The 19,435-nt window shown below is 33.3% G+C and overlaps 1 protein-coding gene across 1 annotated transcript in view; it reads left to right on the top strand.

Annotated features, from left to right (window-relative positions):
• Nucleotides 1–314: 314 nt before the first annotated feature.
• The window catches only part of LOC133337235 (uncharacterized), a gene marked incomplete at its 5' end in the record, with an annotated part of 65,545 nt that continues 46,424 nt past the window's right edge, over nt 315–19,435 (top strand). The window contains 3 exons of the mRNA XM_061545485.1: nt 315–651; nt 15,816–15,871; nt 19,135–19,319. Of these exons, the coding sequence (XP_061401469.1) occupies nt 315–651; nt 15,816–15,871; nt 19,135–19,319 (578 nt within the window). The remainder of the gene's footprint in view (nt 652–15,815; nt 15,872–19,134; nt 19,320–19,435) is intronic.

Raw genomic sequence — 19,435 nt, forward strand, 5'->3', positions numbered from 1 at the left:
TCAAATAGGGAAAACTACACAGGCGTAAACATATTACGTTTTTTTTTCGTTAGAGACTTAAAATCCAAAACTAAGAGTCATTACAAAACCCCAAATAAAAAAGTAAAATAAAAAATGAAAAAAAACAAACTACAAATAATTCTCTCTCTCACACACATATCACATTTTTTTAAACAAAAAATATATATCATTCATTTCGTTCTTGTTTTTCTTTCCATTTTTTTCCTTTACTTCATTCACACGTGTGTTTACTTTTCCGTTACATTCCGTTGTGGTGTTCGTTTTCTCGTTTGTTCGTCTTTGTTCTACATTTTTTTTCTTCATACCTTGAATTTCCAGTTAGAATTATGGGCATGGACGATAAATTGCATCAGAAAATCTTCGAAGATAATTTGAATTTGATCGATACACCGTTAATTGCGACCACCAACAGCATCCACTATTCGAGCAGTTTGGGTGCAGCGGCAGCCAATGGCTTCAGTAGCCTGCAAGGTGTACTCTTGTATCCGTTCAATATGAGTGAATTCCATCAACGGCATATGGCGGCAATGACAACGGCGAATAGCAGAGATTTGGATATCATCGATACGGATATATATAATGGGGCTAATAGCAACAACAACAATGGCAAAAGTGATATATATTATCAAAGTATGTTCGCTTCAATACAACAACATAAAAAAATATCCATGCAAAGTAAAAGAAAAAACCAAAAAAAACTAACAAAAATCCAAAACAAAAAGAAACATTTACCTACATATCCCTTACCATAAAACCAACCACTAACCCTAAAATGCTCTCCATTTACCTCTAAAGTGTATTCCCAAACTCTAATGCATTTCATAAATGTAGGGCCAGTTTTATATGTTAGGAATTTATTTGTTTTTTTCCTTTTTTGTAGTCGAATGTGGTTATTTGAATTATAAAGGTGCTATTGAAATATAAAATCGGATTCAAAAATTTAGAGAACCGATCATATGCAAACGGAATTTATTAATGTGCTTAGAGAAAGGTGTATATAATCTTTATATGGATAATAATGTATCTGTATTTCAGTTGTTGTACAAGCTAAGCAGCCTCTAAAAATGTGGTAGTTGTTGTTACTTACCGACCAGAGGCTGAGGTTATAGCCTTCGAAGGTCTGCGACGGTCTACAAATTTACACACAGATTTTATTATTTTTAATAGAAGGTACCAATGAGAGTGGAACGAAGGTTCCTCTCTTCGCACTTATAGCCTGTTTTTGTAAAATTCTAAACGAACGAATTCGAGTGACTTACGACCAAACTCCTTGGTTTTGAAAAATATGTCATTTATTTTTGTTTTGAATCAAGAAACATTTTTTATATAAATAAAGGTTTGGTAGTAATTCGTTCGAATTGTTTCGTTTCGTTTTAGATTTGGTAAAATATTATAGTTTACAAAGTTGGCATTAAATCGGGCAATCAATTCGCTAGACAATCATTTGACACTGGGTGGGATTTATCAGAAGAAGTAGACTGACGGATTCCATATTCGGACATCATGTAGGTAAGATAAACATATTACGATGTGCCAAGTTTCGATGAAATTGAACCATTTGTAGAGGAGCTACTAAAAGGAGTGCACCAATAAGTCTCATCTTTCAGCATTATTCAAATAAATGTTCACCGACACTTTGACTATTTTGTGGGGTAGGCACGTGAAAGAGTGGACCGATATAATCCATTTTCGATAGTACGATTACGCATATGTCGTATGAAATCGGCAACTCACTTCGTGCGCACCAGCCGTTTAGACGGGTGGACATTTGTAAATCGACTCAAAATTGTCTGTAACGGATTTGGTTCATAAAACCAATTCGATGAGACACATTTTTGCCGTAATAAAATCCATAGATTAGCCATAAGACTGAAAATATACAAATTAAAACCGATTCTATTAGAAAATGGTTCTACCGATTCTAGTAGAAAATGGTTCTTCTGCGATATATACAAATTGGCAGGACATTTAAATGTCAACTCCATTATTTCATTAGTACCATTAGTATAAATAAAACTGTGCTAGCTCTGTTAAAACATAAACCTAAATGAAAATAATTTCTGGAAGAACAATTTTCACCATCCTTGCATTCAGACTGGGGTTTTAGAAATGGAAAAGGGGAATACATTAAAAAAATATGACAATTGCTACCGTTATATATTCCATTTTCATGTGAGCGGAGCAGTATAGTCGGACGGCTCCGACCATATGATACCCTACACAACTACCAATAAACTTTAACTTTCTGAGGATTTATATTCTGAGACTGGGCAATATTTTGTCATATTTTCAATCTGTTAACCGCTTCTCTGTTTTACCCTTGCATCTTTACCGAATTAATTTTGCACGGAGTGAACATTTATCCCATAAAATGGAAATGTTGTCATTCGATCATTATCAAAACAACCATTCTAACAGGCATCTGGCCCCCTCCCCGTATTAAAGTAATAATGTTCGATTTAAAATTGTGGCCTCTAGAGCGACTAAAAAAATATTTTCCGTCGATTTCATCCCCTGAACAGCATTTGAACTTCACAAAAAACATGGCCATAATCGGAACTTGTAAAATTTAAAAACGGTAAACGCGATATTTCCGGCAGCCAGTATGGTATAGGTAATAATACTGAACAATATCCGAATATTTCCCCCAATCTGAGTAGCTACAATTGGTATCCATTTAAAGAACCACCACTCATCTTGGATATACTGTCAACTTCTCCGGTCTATGTTCTTTAGGATATACACGCCCTTGAAGGTAAAATTTTCCATTTTTCACACAAAAGTTTGGTTCTATTTTACCCGCTACAAATTGACCGATTCTTATGAAAAGAGCCATGACTGTTCTATGGCCATATCTTTTTTCCCACGTAAAATTTCGTAATGATCGGGTCATAATTGTGTCCTCTAGAAAGGTCAGACAAATAGACAAAAATAAAGTTTTTGGGTAATTTGATCCCATAAATATAAACGGATCATTACCAAAAACAATGGGTTCCTTCTTTGGTTGTAACCAATCTACATGCAAGATTTCGTGAAGATTGGTTCATATCTGTGGCCTGTGTCGTGTTTACAAATTATAATGGACAAACAGACAACCTTCATTAGACTTGGCTCGTCTTCGAAGACCCAAACGGTTGATTGCTGTTTCGTTTCGTACTCATACACATAGATCGAAGATTTGTCAAATGTGACCCTTGATAAAGAACCGGAATATTTTTTTTTTAATTTTTTCCTTTATGTGTGAAAATAAAACTAAGTCATTGGATACCAAATCAGGGCTGTACAGCTGATGATCCATCATGTCCACATTTTGAACGGTCAAAAAGGCATTACTTTCAGCTAATGTGTGAGAGCTCATATTTTTTCTAATTTCTCTAAAGACTTCAGTCAATGAAATTTTCATATACCATTCAGAATTAATTGTCTTACATGGTTCAAGGGAAACAGTCCCTACAAAGCCAGATTGGCCGAAGAAACTGGGGACCATTTGCTTCGAAGTGTTTGTTTTTTTTTTTCGAATTTAATAGAAAACTTTAGGCAATGAAATGTTGATGTACCATTCAGAAACGACCGTCATACATTGCTCAAGCGGAACAGTCGCCTCATGACATGACACACAACAATATTTTGGTGTACCCCCGTATTGATTGACCTACATTTCGCAAGAGGAACAGTTACCTTATGATATGTTTGGCCGAGGTACGTCCAAGTACAACTTTCGTTGGGTTTGACTCGTCTTCGAAAGTTCACACTGTTCAGTTTCGGGTTCATATGCAGAGATCCATAATTCGGCACAAGTGGTGATATTATTTATAAATTTTTTTCAAGGGCCGCAATATTTTTATTTATTACAAAAATTTCTGCACCAGGTGATTGTAAAATTGTGCTGGATTCGAGAATATGCTGACGTATGAAATGCTCAAGGATTCCTGAAAGTTCATAAAGGTCTTGAATTGTCAATTCACGCACGGTATCAATGTGGACCAACTGCCTTTATTGAGAGACCTCCACGAGATTGGTCTCTGAGCGAATGTAATAGACGATTTCGTTTTATGGATTTGGTCACAATGAAATATTACTGCCAGTAACAGTCCATTTGAAGAAAAAATCAATTGCACCTTTCTAAAATATTGAGAGGGTGTGAAGGAAATATTTTATAGAACGTGATCAGTCCTCGAATATAAGACTAAGACACTAAGGCCTGCTCAAAAAATTAACAGTATATTTAACCCTTTGAGTCCTGTTTTTTCGTAATTATAGAAAAATTTTCTGTTTACAGATTTAAAGCAACTATTCTAGATTGGATATGGACAACATTTGACATCGTCACATCCTTCCGGAGATACAGTACATGTTTCTGGGAAATAAAAGCCCAATATAAAGAAAACCAAATGCAAAATCGACGAACAAATCATTTTAAATGATTCTCTATATTCTGTTTTACAAGAATCAAAAAAAAAAAAAAAAAAATGAATAAAATAAAATATATGCCAGAATTCCTACATTTCCAATACGAAGCGATTTAAATAATTTGGACTGTTTACACAAATTAGTACCGTACACATTTTTGCCCTCTTCTCTATATTAAAAAGCTCATAACTTCAACAAAAATTTGAATTTTTTAGATTTTTCTTGTGATATTTGTCGTCCACATTAGGTCTTGGCATAGGAAATCCAAAGAATGGATATCTTCTAGCTGTATAATAATTATAAGCTCTAAAACATTTTGATGCTCGTGGGCAACATTGGGCCATAAAGGGTTAATCATCAATAAATTTCTTGACCTTTTCAAAGTAATTTTCATTCGATTCGAAACACTTGCGAAACGCGTATTATGGTATATCCAGTAGCTTTGGTTTTGATTTGTCTTCTATATCCTCAATTAAAGCAAAGGACTTTCCTGTCATTCAGTCCTGCATATTCAGTTTTGTGAAGAGTCTATATCCAGTAGGGGCCAAGTCCGGTGAATACAGTGATTGAGCATGATAATGGATTTATTTCTGACTAAAAATGCTCACCCAACCGTCAATGTGTGAGCTGGTGCGCTTTCACGGTGCAAAATCGTGAATTGAGTTTTCCGCAACTCTGTTCGTTTCTGGCGAATTGATTCGTGTGAACAGCACATTATATTATTGTAGTATTTCTTTATTGATTGATTGAATTTGGTGTGTTTTTTGGTCCTGGTTCCTCTGGACGTTGCCATTCGTATGATCCTTGAAAGGTGTAAGTCGAAAGAAAATTAAAACCGCATTTTCTGCAAAATCTCTTTTATAACAATTTATAATGAAATAAAAAATTAAATAATTTCAACAACGAATAATTTATGTAACTATACGTTAACCACATTCGACTCAATATAAGAAAATTCATTATTTCGTTAACATCGTTTTTCAAACTCTTAAGACAAAGATAGTGTGTCAATATTTGTTTTTGTTTAGGAAAAAAAAGTATCTATTAATATTGGGTTATAAGGCTATATCGAATGTAAGCTATGAATTTTTGAAGTAATAATATTAGGGCTTTATATGTCTGTATGTGTGTGTGATATAATTAAATACATTTATTATTATTTTTTTTTATTTGTTGTACTGCTCTAAATCAAACATAGAGCAGTTAATAATTATTTTCTTAAGAACATTTTTTAACACACAAAATTGTTAACGTTTAAATGAGAACATTTTTTCTATAGTTAAATTTAAGCGCAAAAAAACAAAAACAAATCATTCAATCAATGTTGTTACATACGTTTTTATTGAACATTGTGTTTTATATGTTGCGTTTTTTTCTCTCTCCATTCAAAACAAAATACATTTTTTTATTTTCTCTTCAAAGCAATTTAATATTTGCGGTAGTTTGCCTTTTTTTTATGAGTTTGAGTTTTTTTAATTTTCAAATCAAAAAATGGGAACACATTTTTGCTTAGTTAAAAAAAATGTTGTGTTTATTTGTTTTTCGAAAAAAAAAAACAAAACCAGACATTTGTTTATTTAAAAAAAAAATCGTTTAATAAATAAAAAAAAATATTATTTTATAACATTTTCGTTTTTTTTGAAATTCAACAATGGTTTATTTTAAATTTTCTCTATATACATATATAAATATTTTAAACTTTTTTGCGTTACTGTTCCTTTTTTAATTGTTTTACAAACAAATTTTTTCTATCAAAAAAATCCAAAACAAAAAGTTATTACAAATTTTAAATGATATCCCTATTTCAAAACCAGAACTGTTAAATACAAAACGTTTTCTTTCACAGCACGCTAATTCAAAGTTTAATTTCTTTTTTCTTCTAAGCACTTGAAAACTTTTTGTTAAAAATAAACATTCCAAGAAAAAAAAAACAACAACAACAACTATATGCAATACTCAAACAAATAAACAACAAGCCAGACCTCAAAACTCAATACCCAAACATTCAAAATCAAATTACATATTTAAAAGAAAACATTCCAATTTTCAATTTTACACCCAAAATCACCAAATGAAATTTGTTGTTCAATTTGATGCAATTCGATATTTGTCACAAATTTGTTTTTATAAAACTGGCATTAACTAATACAACAACCAAACCTTTCAAATCCATTCAAATCAAACAATTATACACACGCTCATATTCGAAATTTCATATTTCATTGTCATTATCATTAATGTTCAATCAACCAATCAATCAATCATGTTTCTTCTCTTTAGCTACAAAATAAACTCAATAACAACAGCAACAACAAATAGAATTGTTACTTTGTTCACATTTCATAGGGGATCTCCCAAAGTCCCAAAAAACCGTATGTTCCTAGATCATTATTGTTATAATTATGCAAAATGAAGCAAATGCAAATGTTGTTTTCCAAAGAAATGAAACGGAAATTTTAAGTCATTAAGTCATCATTGACAGAATCGAATGTCATTGACAATTCAACTCAATATCCATTCCATTGTTAAACTACCCAAAACCAATTAATCCAGATACAGATTTTAAACCAAAATTAAAAAAAAAAATACAAACACTTTGAAAATGAACTACAAACAACAATAAGGGAACTCATGTGGTGAAATATTGCGAACAAAATTAAATGTGCACCATAATATTGTACACTTCTAAAAGACGAACAACATCCATATATATATCTGTGGTATGACCTTTAATATATCATCAATATATATTAACAAATTGAATAAAAAATATTCTTTAAAAAAATGAAAGCCTTGGGAAGACCTTGAAAAAATATTCTTCAAAAAATCCACGCCTTAGGAAGATTTTGAAAAATAATCTTAAAAAAACAAAGCCATGGGAAGACCTTAAAAAATATTCATTAAAAACTCTATGCCTTGGAAGACATTGAAAAAAATTCTATTTGAAAAAACCACCCCTTGGGAAGACTGTGAAAAATATTTTTTGAAAAATCCACGCATTGGGAAGATCTTGAAAAACTATTCTTTAAAAATGGACACCTTGGAACACCTTGAAAAGTATTCTTCAAAAAAATCCCCGCCTTGGGAAGACCCTGAAAAATATTTTTTCAAAAAAAAAAAAAAAAAAATCCCCGCCTTGTGAAGACCCTGAAAAATATTCTTCAAAAAATCCACGCCTAGGGAAGACCTTGAAAAATAGTCTTTAAAAAATCAAAGCCATGGGAAGACCTTAAAAAATATTCATTAAAAACTCTATGCCTTTGAAGACATTGAAAACATATTATTTGAAAAAACAACCCTTTGGAAATATATTTTTTTAAAAATCCACGCATTGGGAAGATCTTGAAAAACTATTCTTTACAAATCCACGCCTTGGGAAGGCCTTGAAAAAATAATCTTTAATAAATTCACGCTTTGCGAAAATCTTGAAAAATATTCTTAAAAAAAAACAAAAAAACAACGCCATGGGAGGATCTTGAAGAAATATTTTCAAAAAAAGTAAGGAAAACATTAAAGTCGGACTGCGCCAACAATATGATACCCTTCACCACTTTGAATCCTTACAATTGCATCTCAATGTTCCCTCAAAGGAACATACTCATATCTTTCTGCAATCTATGCTAAATTTAATTCGGACAGATTTAGAGTCGTCTGCATGCCATGAATCAAATTTATGGAAAAAGTGATAAACGATATTCGGTTCGCCGTACTGTTAAAAATGTAAGCTCTATCTGACAACAGTTCGAAATATATATGGAAGTTATGGCTACATCTGCATTAATTTCAACAAAACACAATAACGTCATTCAAGGCAGCCCGATTTTCTGGGGAGCTGTACAAATCTTAAACTTTTTTTCACGAACGTTATACCAAATTTCGTTCTAAATTATATATACGCTATGCAAAATTTCGGGCAAATCGAAAGTTATATAAGGACTTTGGTGCGCCATTTACATAAAATCGGACGAAAAATATATTGGAGCTATATCTAAACCTGAACCGATATTCACGGAACTTAACACACAACGTTCTGGATTTAATTCAGTACGCTATGCCAAATTTCGTGCAAATCGAAATATATATTGGGACTTTGGTGCACCATTTACCTAAAATCGGACGAAAATATATATGGGAGCTATATCTAACTCTGAACCGATTTTCACGAAACTTGGCAGACATCATTCTAGGCCTTGGTGCCCCATTTACATAAATTCGGACGAATCTATATATATGGTAGCTATATATAAACCTGGACCGATTTTCACGAAACTTAGCAGACATTACTCTAGGCTCAACTCAGTGCGTTATGCGAAATTTCGGAAGATATATGGGGACTTTGGTGCACCATTTATATGAAATAGCACGAAAATATATATGGAAGCTATATCTAAATCAGAACCGATTCTCACGAAACTTTGCAAACATCACTCTAGGCTCAATTCGAAAGATATATGTGGACTTTGGTGTACCATTTACATTAAATCGGCCGAAAATATATATGAGAGCTATATCTAAATTTTGACCGATTTTCACAAAATTCAAACACATTTTTCTAGTCTCATTTCAGTACGCCATGCCAAAGTTCGTGCAAATCGAAGGATATGTAGAGACTTCGGTGCACCATTTACATAAAATCGGACGAAAAATATATGGGAGCTATATCTAAATCTGAACCGTTTATCAGGAAATTTTACACACATCGTTCTAAACTTATTTCACTACGATGTACCAAATTTCCTGCAAATCAAATCATATTTAGGGACTTTGGCATACCATTTACCTGAAATCGGGCGAAACTATATATGGGAGCTATATCTAAATCTGAACCTATTTTCAAGAAATTTTCCACACATCATTCTAGACTTAATCCAGTTCGCAATGCCAAGTTTCATGCAAATCGAAGCATATATAGGCATTTTGGTGTACAATTCACCTAAAATCGGACGAAAATATATATGGGAGGTATGTCTAAATTTTAACCGATTTTCACACAATTTAAAACACATCGTTCTAGGCTTAATTCAGTACGCCATGCCAAATTGCATGGAAATCGAAGGATATATAGGGACCATTTACATTAAATCGGACGAAAATATATATGGGAGCTATATCTAAATCTGAACCGATTTTTTCCAATATCAAGAGGGTTCGTCCTTGGGTCAAATAGATGAGCTATGCCAAATTTCATCCAATTCGGAACATAAATGCGGCATTCACTTTGTTTACAATTTAGCATGGACAGACAGACGGGCGGACAGAAATGCATAAATCGAAATCTTAGAAAGTGATGCTATACATATCCTCAAAAGGAACCATGTGTCTATCTCGTTTCTTTTTGCCTGTTACAAACATATGCACAAAGACATAATACCCTGTACCACAGTGTGGTGAAGAGTATAAAAGTACTCTTTAAAAATCCTAGCCTCGCGAAGACCTTAAAAAAATATTCTTCAAAAAATCCAATATTGAAAATAATATTATTTGAAAAATCCACGTCTTGGTAAGACCTTGAAAAAATATTCTTAAAAAATCCACGCCTTGGCATGACCTTGAAAAACTATTCTTCACAAAAAATCCAAGCCTTGGAAAGACTTTGAAAAAATATTCTTCACAAAAAATCCAAGCCTTGAGAAGACCTTGAAAAAATATTCTTTAAAAAAACGTCCCCTTTGTAAGACCTTGAAAAAATATTCTTTAGAAAATCCACGCCTTGGAAAGACATTGAAAAAATATTTTTTGAAAAATCCACGCCTTGGGAAGACGTCGAAAAAAAATTCTTTAAAAAATCCCCGCCTTAGGAAGATCTTAAAAGATACTCTTTATAAAAAGTCCTCGTCTTCTGAAGACATTGAAAAAATATTATTTGCAGAATCCACACCTTGGAAGACCTTGAAAAAATATGCTTTGTAGAAGAGTCCTCTGTGACTGTCAACGAAGCAGGCCCAACTTGTTGCGCCAATATAACACACCTCTTGTAGGGCGTCACTGAAACAGGCCTCACGTTGGGAGCCAATAAAGAAGAGTCCTCCTTGACTGCAAATGAAGCAGGTCCAACGTTTTGTGCCAGTGTAACACACCTCTCGTAGGGCGTCACTGAAACAGGCCTCTCGTTGGGCGTCAATGTAGAAGACCTTTCGATGAGCGTTAATGTAGCAGGAATCTCACCAGGTGACGATGGAGCGTCACCTTGCTTCGCAATTTGTAGCGATTCATAAATAGGGAAACGACTTGATTATTTTTTAAATACCGACTTTATTACTATTCTACGCAACCTTATCAGATGGATACAACAATGTATCGTGTTTGAATGGAGATTGCGGAATGAGTGATTTGTTGTGTTTTCGTCGCTCTTGTATACCCCTTTTTTGAGTTAAAAAATATCTTTATCGTTATCGATAGATCGATAACATTCTTAGATTATTTACAGTGTTGTAGTTACATTTTAAATTCAAACTATATTTATAAGCTTAAATCTAGTTGGATAAATAAGGTTTATATCAATTCGAAGAAATGTTAATTTAATAAAAATAGTGGATTGCTTCAGCTTTAAAAAAAAAACACGCCTTGTAAATATTCTGTAAAAAATCAAAGCTTAAGATGACCTTAAAAAATATTCTTCAAAAAATCCAAGTCTTAGGACGGCCTTAAAAATATAATTCTTAAAAAAATCCAAACATTGGGAAGACCTTGACAAAATATTCTTTAAAATATCCAAGGCTTGGGAAAACTTTGAAAAAATATTTTTTAAAAAATCCACGCCATGGGAATAATTAAAAAATATTCGTCGAAAAATTCATGCCTTAAGAACACCTTGAAAAAATATTCCTTAAAAAATCGACACCATGGGATCATGAAAAAATATTCTGTAAAAATATTTTATTGTAGCCTAAAAATAAATTTTTTCCACTACAATGAGTTCCCTTACATTGAAAAAATATTTTTCTACATAAAAACCCTACCAGAAATAAATTAAATAATACAAACATTCCCCATAAACTATTTCAGTTAAACAATTCCTTTAAATTTTTGTTGCTTTAAAAATCCTCTATTCAACTTTCCTTTAAAAACAATCTAAACATTTGTTTTAAAAAGTACACCTTTACATTGTTTTTCCGAACAAATTTTAAGTTCAATGCCCATTCTATATATGTTTTTAATTTATTTCTTTTTTTAATTTAAAAATTTAAACTAAGTTGCTGTTGTCTTTTACAAAACAAAAGCTTATAAAGAAGCTTCACTGAACTTTTTTTCATTTCAACTTTTCTTTTCTTGTGGTATATTGAAAGTAGTAGTAAATATGTAAGAATATTTATTTATTTTGAAATAAAAAAATAAAAGCAAACAAAAATGGTATACTGCACTAATAATTGTAAACGTATTCTACAAAGATTTTTTTAATAATTATAGCTATAATGTATACAAAAAATTAGTTGTACAAATTTAAGATTTTTTCCAGAAATTTTTTGGTCAAGATCGGGGCTGTAAAACAAAGTCCAAAAATATTGTCGACAATATTTCAAATATTGCTAGTACAGCCCTGATCTAATATACTTATCTTTAATAAAAAATATTTTAACTTTAAGTATCTAGCAGTGTTAGTTAGTGTTAGTATTTTATTCGAATTATGAAATATATATATAAATATTTGTCTAGTAGAATTTTGGTTTCCCTTGAAGATGCATTTCTATTGCCAGCCAGAAAAAACCCCTATTCCGCTCTAATCAGATATACTTTTATTCCTAGAGATTAGTATGTGATAAAACAAACTACAGTCCCCCTACAGTGCAGTTTTATTTTATTTATTTTCAATTTATTTGTGTTTTATTCGGGTCATATTGTGGTTACCAAAGAAAATATGCTTTCTTTAGGGATTACGATTTGAAATGCCATGACTTCAACTGTTAGGATATATTTTATCTATATATTTTTAAATTTATTTATATATTTATACTCTTTATTATACAAAAAAGTAAATAAAAAAATAAAATCGTTGTGTTATATATATATATATATATATATATATATATAACATTGTTTAAAAAAATGTTTAAAATTCCATGCCTAAGAAAAATTATTTTTTAAACAACTTACGTCTAAGTTGGTCCTCGAAAAAAATATTGTTTAAAAACTCCATACCTAAGAAAAATTACTGACTTACTTACTTAGCTGGCATGTGGCAGCTATTTTGTTCCATAAACCGAGCTTAAAAAAACATTTTCAGGCGCGTCGGTCTTTTTCGCAGTTTTTTTCCAATTTGAAAGACCATATTCAGCAATGTTTCCTTCCAATTGGTCTTTCCACCTTATTCTTGGCCTTGCCCTTCTGCGTTCGCTTTTATATGCCTTCTGGGCTGGGGCATTTTCATCCATTCTCACAACATGTCCTAGCCAACGTAGTCGCTGCAGCTCAATGCGTCTAACAATGTCGATGTCCGAAAATAGCTGGTACAACTCATGGTTCAATCGACGGCAATATTCACCGTCAACGCAGTTCGGCCCATAGATCTTTAGGAGAATTTTTTTTTTCAAACACTCAAAGAGCTGTTTCATCAGTTTGCGCAAGTACCCATGCTTCAGTTCCATATAACAGCATTGGTAGTATCAGAGTCTTGTAGAGTGTGAGTTTAGTCTGGCGGAAAGTGGCCTTGCTTTTGAGTTGTTTGCTCAGACCATAGTAGCATCTCAAAACTGATGCCATTTGTTTTGTTTATGGCGGTACCGAGGTATATAAAATCTTTGACTATCTCGAAGCTTTAGTTATCAAGTTCCACAGTTGATCCGAGTCTACTGGACGTCTTGCGCGTTGATACCATCAGCTTGGTCTTCTCGCCGTTTACTGCCGGATCCACTTTGGCAGACTCCTCCTCGAGTTGTTCGAAGGTGGCTGTTACCGCTCTCAGTGTTTGAATCATTATGTCGATGTCATCGGCTTAGGCGAGTAACTTTTGTTGTTTGGTGTATAGAGTGCCATTTCTGTTCACTTTTGGCTCTCGTATGACCTTTTCCAGCAGGATGTTAAAAAGGTCACACGACAAACTGTCACCATGTCTGAATCCTCGTTTGGTATTAAAGGGCTCCGAGAGGTCCTTTCCAACTTTAGCTGCTGATCATGTGCCAGTTAAAGTTATCCTGCATAGCCGAATTAATTTTGCAGGAATGCCAAACGCAGACATGGCTTTAAACACCTCGGAATGGATAGAACTGTCGAATGCGGCTTTATAGTCGACGAATAGGTGGAATCTGTCGATGTGTTTTTCTTGGGGGTTTTCCAGGATTTGGCGCAAAGTGAAAATCTGGTCAATGGCGGATTTGCCAGGTCTGAAGCCGCATTGGTATGGTCCAATAATCTCATTTACCATTGGCTTCAGTCGTTCACATAACACACTGAATATCACTTCATATGCGATTGGAAGGAAACTTATTCATCTATTGTTGGCACATAACGTCTTGTCTTATTTTTTGTGCACGGGACACAGGATACTGAGGTTCCAATCATTAGGCATGCATTAATCTAGCCAAATTGTGCTAATCAGCTGGTGCATGCTCCTGACCAGCATCTGGCCACCAGTCTTGAATAGTTCAGCTTGTAACCCATCGGCATCTGCTGCTTTATTATTCTTCAGCCGATTGATTGCTATTCTGACTTCATCTTGGCTAGGTGGTATACACTCTATACCGTCATCTATTATTGGCCCTGGTGTATCCTCTTCACCGCTACTAATTGATACTAGAAGTTTTTTAACATGCTCCTTCCAGATCATCAGCACGCTGTATGTATCTGTCACCAGGTTTCCTTCTTCATCTCTACAGGAGGATGTGCCTGCACCAAAGCCTTTGGTGTTTTACCCGTTGGTAGAATTTTCGGACTTCATTCTGACTCCTGTACATCTCGATTTGCTAGCGCTCACGTTTATCTTGTTCTTTCTTCTTTTTTCTGAAAATACCTTTCTAAGACCTTATTTTTAAACTCACGCCTTGGTTATTATTTAAAAACCCCTGCCAAGTATTTTTTGAAACCCAACGCATAGTTTAGTCCTTGAAAAAATATTTTTAAGAAATCCGAGCCTTGGTTAGTTCTTGAAAAACTCCTTATTAAATAGTATCAACTTAATTAGTCCTTTAAAAATATTCTTTTAAAAATCTACGACATGTTAGACCACGAAAAGATATAATTTTAAAAATCTACGCCTTGATTAGACCTTAAAAAATATCCTTTTATAAATCAACGCCTTGGAGAGACCTTGAAAATATTTTTTCTAATCTTCGCCTTGGGTAGATTTTTAAAACATATTTTTCATAGACTTCACAGCTTTGATAGAATTTGAAAAATTTTCGTTAAAAAATTCACTCTTTGTTTGTCCTTGAAAAAAATTCTACCATATGTTGGCCCTTGAGATTTTTAAAAATCCTAAAATATATATTAAATTGTTTCCATTTTTTTAATCTATATAACACAACGATTTTTCTCCTATTTAAATTTTTAAAAATATATATATATATCTATATATGGTAAAATTATATTAAAATTTCAGGATTTTCAATTTTCCATTCCATAACAAAATTAATTAAAATAAGTATTTTTTTCTACTCCATTTTTTCCATGCTCTTTTTGTCTCTCTTCTACTCTGTATTTTTTTTTTGTTTTTTTATGTCATTCTGGCTACGCTTTTGACTACTTTTTATTTTGAAAAATAAATAAAATAACAAACAACAACAACGACGACATGGAATCCTTACAACTGTGTTTGTTATCACATTGTGCGAACTCTTCTGAATGCAATGTTCTAATGAACTTTATAATGAACAACTTTTCTCCTGAAACCAAATGAAATGCTACAAATGCAATGGAAAACATTGCTGGATGGTTGGATGCATTAAATTCTACGAAACAAAAATCTCAACACTTGGACACGTTTTTATGATGATGATGATGCGTTTTGTCTCTGTGTGTGCGTGTGCCGTGTGTTGTTTGCAACCTACTATTCTAAATATGTGAAAACTGAATGCTAACAATGCTACCTATCGTGTCTCTCTCTATCTAACGAAAACATCAACAACGTCCACGACGATGACGACAACAACAACTGTCATCCAAAAATGCAATGCAATGTTGTACTGTGCTAATGTACGTAATTGCGACGAACCTGTATAACCATACATGTATGGGTCTGTTTGCTTGTTTGGATGGTACGTTTGGGTTATTTGGTTGTATGTTTTGCCATGATGCGATATTGCTACTGTTGCCGCCTAACGATGATTATGCTGACGATGACACTGTTTTTATTCCTACGACCCGAATGCCACCTACATTGCTTGGCCGTGCGTGTGTGTTTATTTGTGTATGGGTCTGTGTCTCCTTATATATGTTATGGTATGGTATTATAGGTGGTCAGGATGTTGAAGTGGACCTCTCAACGGAAATAATCAAGCAACACTTTCAGGTAAGCCACAACAACAACTACAAGAACATGAACAACAATCTACAACTATTAGTGCAGCAAAGTCATATGAAAATGATGTCATAGATAATGTCAAGATTTTTTGACATTTGCAGTAGGTTCTGTCACTAAATAGAGACAGGACAGGGGTTTTAGGGATGTAAATGTTTTTCTCTAAAAAATGTTCTTCTCTTTAAAAATCCTCGACTATTTGGTCCTTTAAAAGATATACTTTAAATAGATCCAAGCCCAATAGGCCCTTGAAAAAATTTTGTTTAAAAAATCCACGTCTGTGTTGGTAACAGAAGAAAATATTCTTAGAAAAATCCTCTGGACGCCTTGTTTAGTCCTTGAAAAAATATCCATTAAAAACTCACACCTTGCTTAGTCCGTGAACAAATATCCATTAAAAAACTCACGCATAGTCTAGTCCTTAAAAAAGTATTAAAAAAGGATTAAAATACACGTCTTGTTCATTCCTTGAAAAAATGTCCAATAAAAACTTCACGCCTTGGTTGGTCCTTGAAAAAATATTCATAAAATAATTCATTATTAAAACCAGTAAGGAAAGTAGTAAAGTCGGACGGGGCCGACTATATGGTACCCTTCACCACTATGGGTATACTAAACAGGAATATTAACATGAAATCGGTCCAAATAAAATATGTGATATTTATCTAAATGTGAATCGACTTAGATCTATCCATAAACATGTCACTGGATTGTTACAATGGGACAAAATTATGTAAATCGACTTCAAAAAAATATCAATAGGTCATCAATAGGTCTGTACTTCTATAAAACGCAACTAAGTAATTCTATGCTCAATTTTGTACGTTGTGCATAATTTGATGTCAATCTGACTAACATGAGGAGTCTGATGTCCAATTTACTAAAAATTAGGTAATACTAATTTCAGTACGTTTTTTTCGTATCCTTGGTGCGTCAATTACTTAAAATCAATCTATAATATAACGGAGCTATATCTAAATTTCAACCGATTTTCACGAAACTTGGCACACATCATTCTGGACAAAATTCAGTACGCTATTCCACATTTCGTGCAAATCGAAGGATATATAGGGACTCTGGTGCACCATTTACATGAAATCAGACGAAACTATATATGGGAGCTATATTCAAATCTGGCCCTTGAAAAAATATTCTTTAATAAATCCACGTACAATGTTTACAATTTAACAATCCACGCATGCATAAATCGACTAAGAAAGTGTTGCATATTCTCAAAAGGAAAAATATTCCTTTTGCCTGTTACAAATCCACGCCTCAGTTGGCCCTTGAAAAATATTCTTTAACAAATCCACGCCTCAGTTGGCCCTTGAAAAATATTCTTTAATAAATCCACGCCTCAGTTGGCCCTTGAAAAATATTTTTTAATAAATCCACGCCTCAGTTGGCCCTTGAAAAATATTCTTTAATAAATTCACGCCTCAGTTGGCCCTTGAAAAATATTCTTTAATAAATCCACGCCTCAGTTGGCCCTTGAAAAATATTCTTTAATAAATCCACGCCTCAGTTGGCCCTTGAAAAATATTTTTTAATAAATCCACGCCTCAGTTGGCCCTTGAAAAATATTTTTTTATAAATCCACGCCTCAGTTGGCCCTTGAAAAATATTTTTTACCAATCCACGCCTTAGGTTTGTCCTTAAAATATTGTTTACCAATCCACGCCTTGAGTTGGTCCTTAAAATATTTTTTTACAAATCCACGCCTTAGGTTGGTCCTTAAAATATTTTTTACAAATCCTAAAAATTTTGTTAAGAATCCATAAAATATTTTTTGAAAATTCCACGCTTAAATATTTTATTAAAATCCATGTCTCGTGTTGGTCCTTAAAAAAATATTTTTTTTTTAAAATACACGCCTTAGATTTGTTCAAAATGCAGGACTTAATTAGGTCCTTAAAAAAATGTCTTTAAAAAACCCACGATTTGGTAAGTTCATTGAAACGATATTCTATAAAAATATCCACGCTTTTGTTAGGTCCTTGAAAAAAATATTCTTTAAAAACTCCACGCCTTGGTTAAGTCCTTGATTGAAAAAAACATTATTTAATGTTAGTTAGGTCCTTACATTTCGTTTTTAAACCATGTTTTGTTGAGATTTTTAAAAAATCCGCGCCATGGTTAGGTCCTTATTTTTTTAAAACCGTGTCTTCTTTAGGTCTTTAAAAAATCCGCGCCTTGGTTAGGTCCTTACTTTTTTTAAACCACGTCTTGTTTAGGTCTTTAGATAATCCTCGCTTTGGTTTCGTTAAAAAATCCTCGCCTTGGTCAGGTCCTCGAAAAACATTCTTAAAAAATCCACGCCTTGGTTAGGTCCTTAAATTATTGTTTTTTGTTTTTTTAATCCATGGTCTGGTTAGGGCTTTGAAAATATTCTTTAAAGAATCCACGCATTGGTCCTTAAAATTTTGTTTTTTTGTAAATCCACGGTCTGGTTAGGGCTTTGAAAATATTCTTTAAAAAATCCACGCCTTGGTTAGTTCGTTGAAAAAATGTACGCCTCGGATAGCCGAAAAATATTATTAAAAAATTCACGCCTTGGTTAGTCCTTGAAAATTTTTCCTTTAAAAAAGCCACACTTGTTTAGTCCTTGAAAAAATATTCTTTACAAAATTCACACCTTGTTAAATCCTTAAACATTTTTTTCTATAAATAAAAATGTACTGAAATTATGTATAACCATTAAAAATTTAAATATGTCTCTTATATTGCTCTGACTATGCATATATAGGTCCTGTGACAATTCTGACTCTGTTTATTTGTCAATTCTACAGTGCCTTGTTTTTGTCGACCCCCTGTTCACATTGTCTATGACAAAGTCTTTGTATTCGGACTTTGCTGCAGCTGGATCATCCTACTGTTATCTTAACTGATTGAACTCATTCATTTATAAACTCTTTTGTGTTGTGCATGTTCTTTTTTTTTTGCTCTCGCTCGATGTTTGTTTTTGTATTGGTGTACTGCAAAACAACTCGACATCCTTATTGCTCTACAACAACAACATTACTATACAATACCTATGATGCCTATACTGTTGCTGACGTCGATGATGATGATGACGATGGCAATGATTGCTCCAATACAACAACAACTACTACCACTACTACAAATATAACTACAAATACAACCATACAATGCTGCCACTATTTCTACTTTGGCATTTCTGGTTTTCGTTCGAACGCTGGTGCTTTCATTTCTTGGTGGTGGCCGACTCTTTTGTGTTTTTTGGGCCTCATTAGAGTACCTGTCATACAGCATTGGATACATGCCGTGAAGATCCGTCCTGTGCTTCATCATTGCAGCCAATGCTGCAGCATTGTGAGATGCATCGCTGTAATCGCAATGCATGCATGACTTCATTGCAGGCCTTTTACAAAGGACCGCACGAGGACTTAAATTTAGATGTGGCCTTTTGTCTATGCAAGTAAGTTGGAGTTTTGCTCTCTATTTGTGTTTTTTGTATGGATTGGATTAGTATCACTCACACAAACGCAGCTGGAAAAAATGCAAAGCATTTTTACACGCACACACCCATACATT

Source organism: Musca vetustissima, unplaced genomic scaffold (assembly GCF_032173495.1).
Source record: "Musca vetustissima isolate MV318-11 ecotype Yass unplaced genomic scaffold, APGP_CSIRO_Mvet_v1 utg130439, whole genome shotgun sequence".
NCBI lineage: Eukaryota > Metazoa > Arthropoda > Insecta > Diptera > Muscidae > Musca > Musca vetustissima.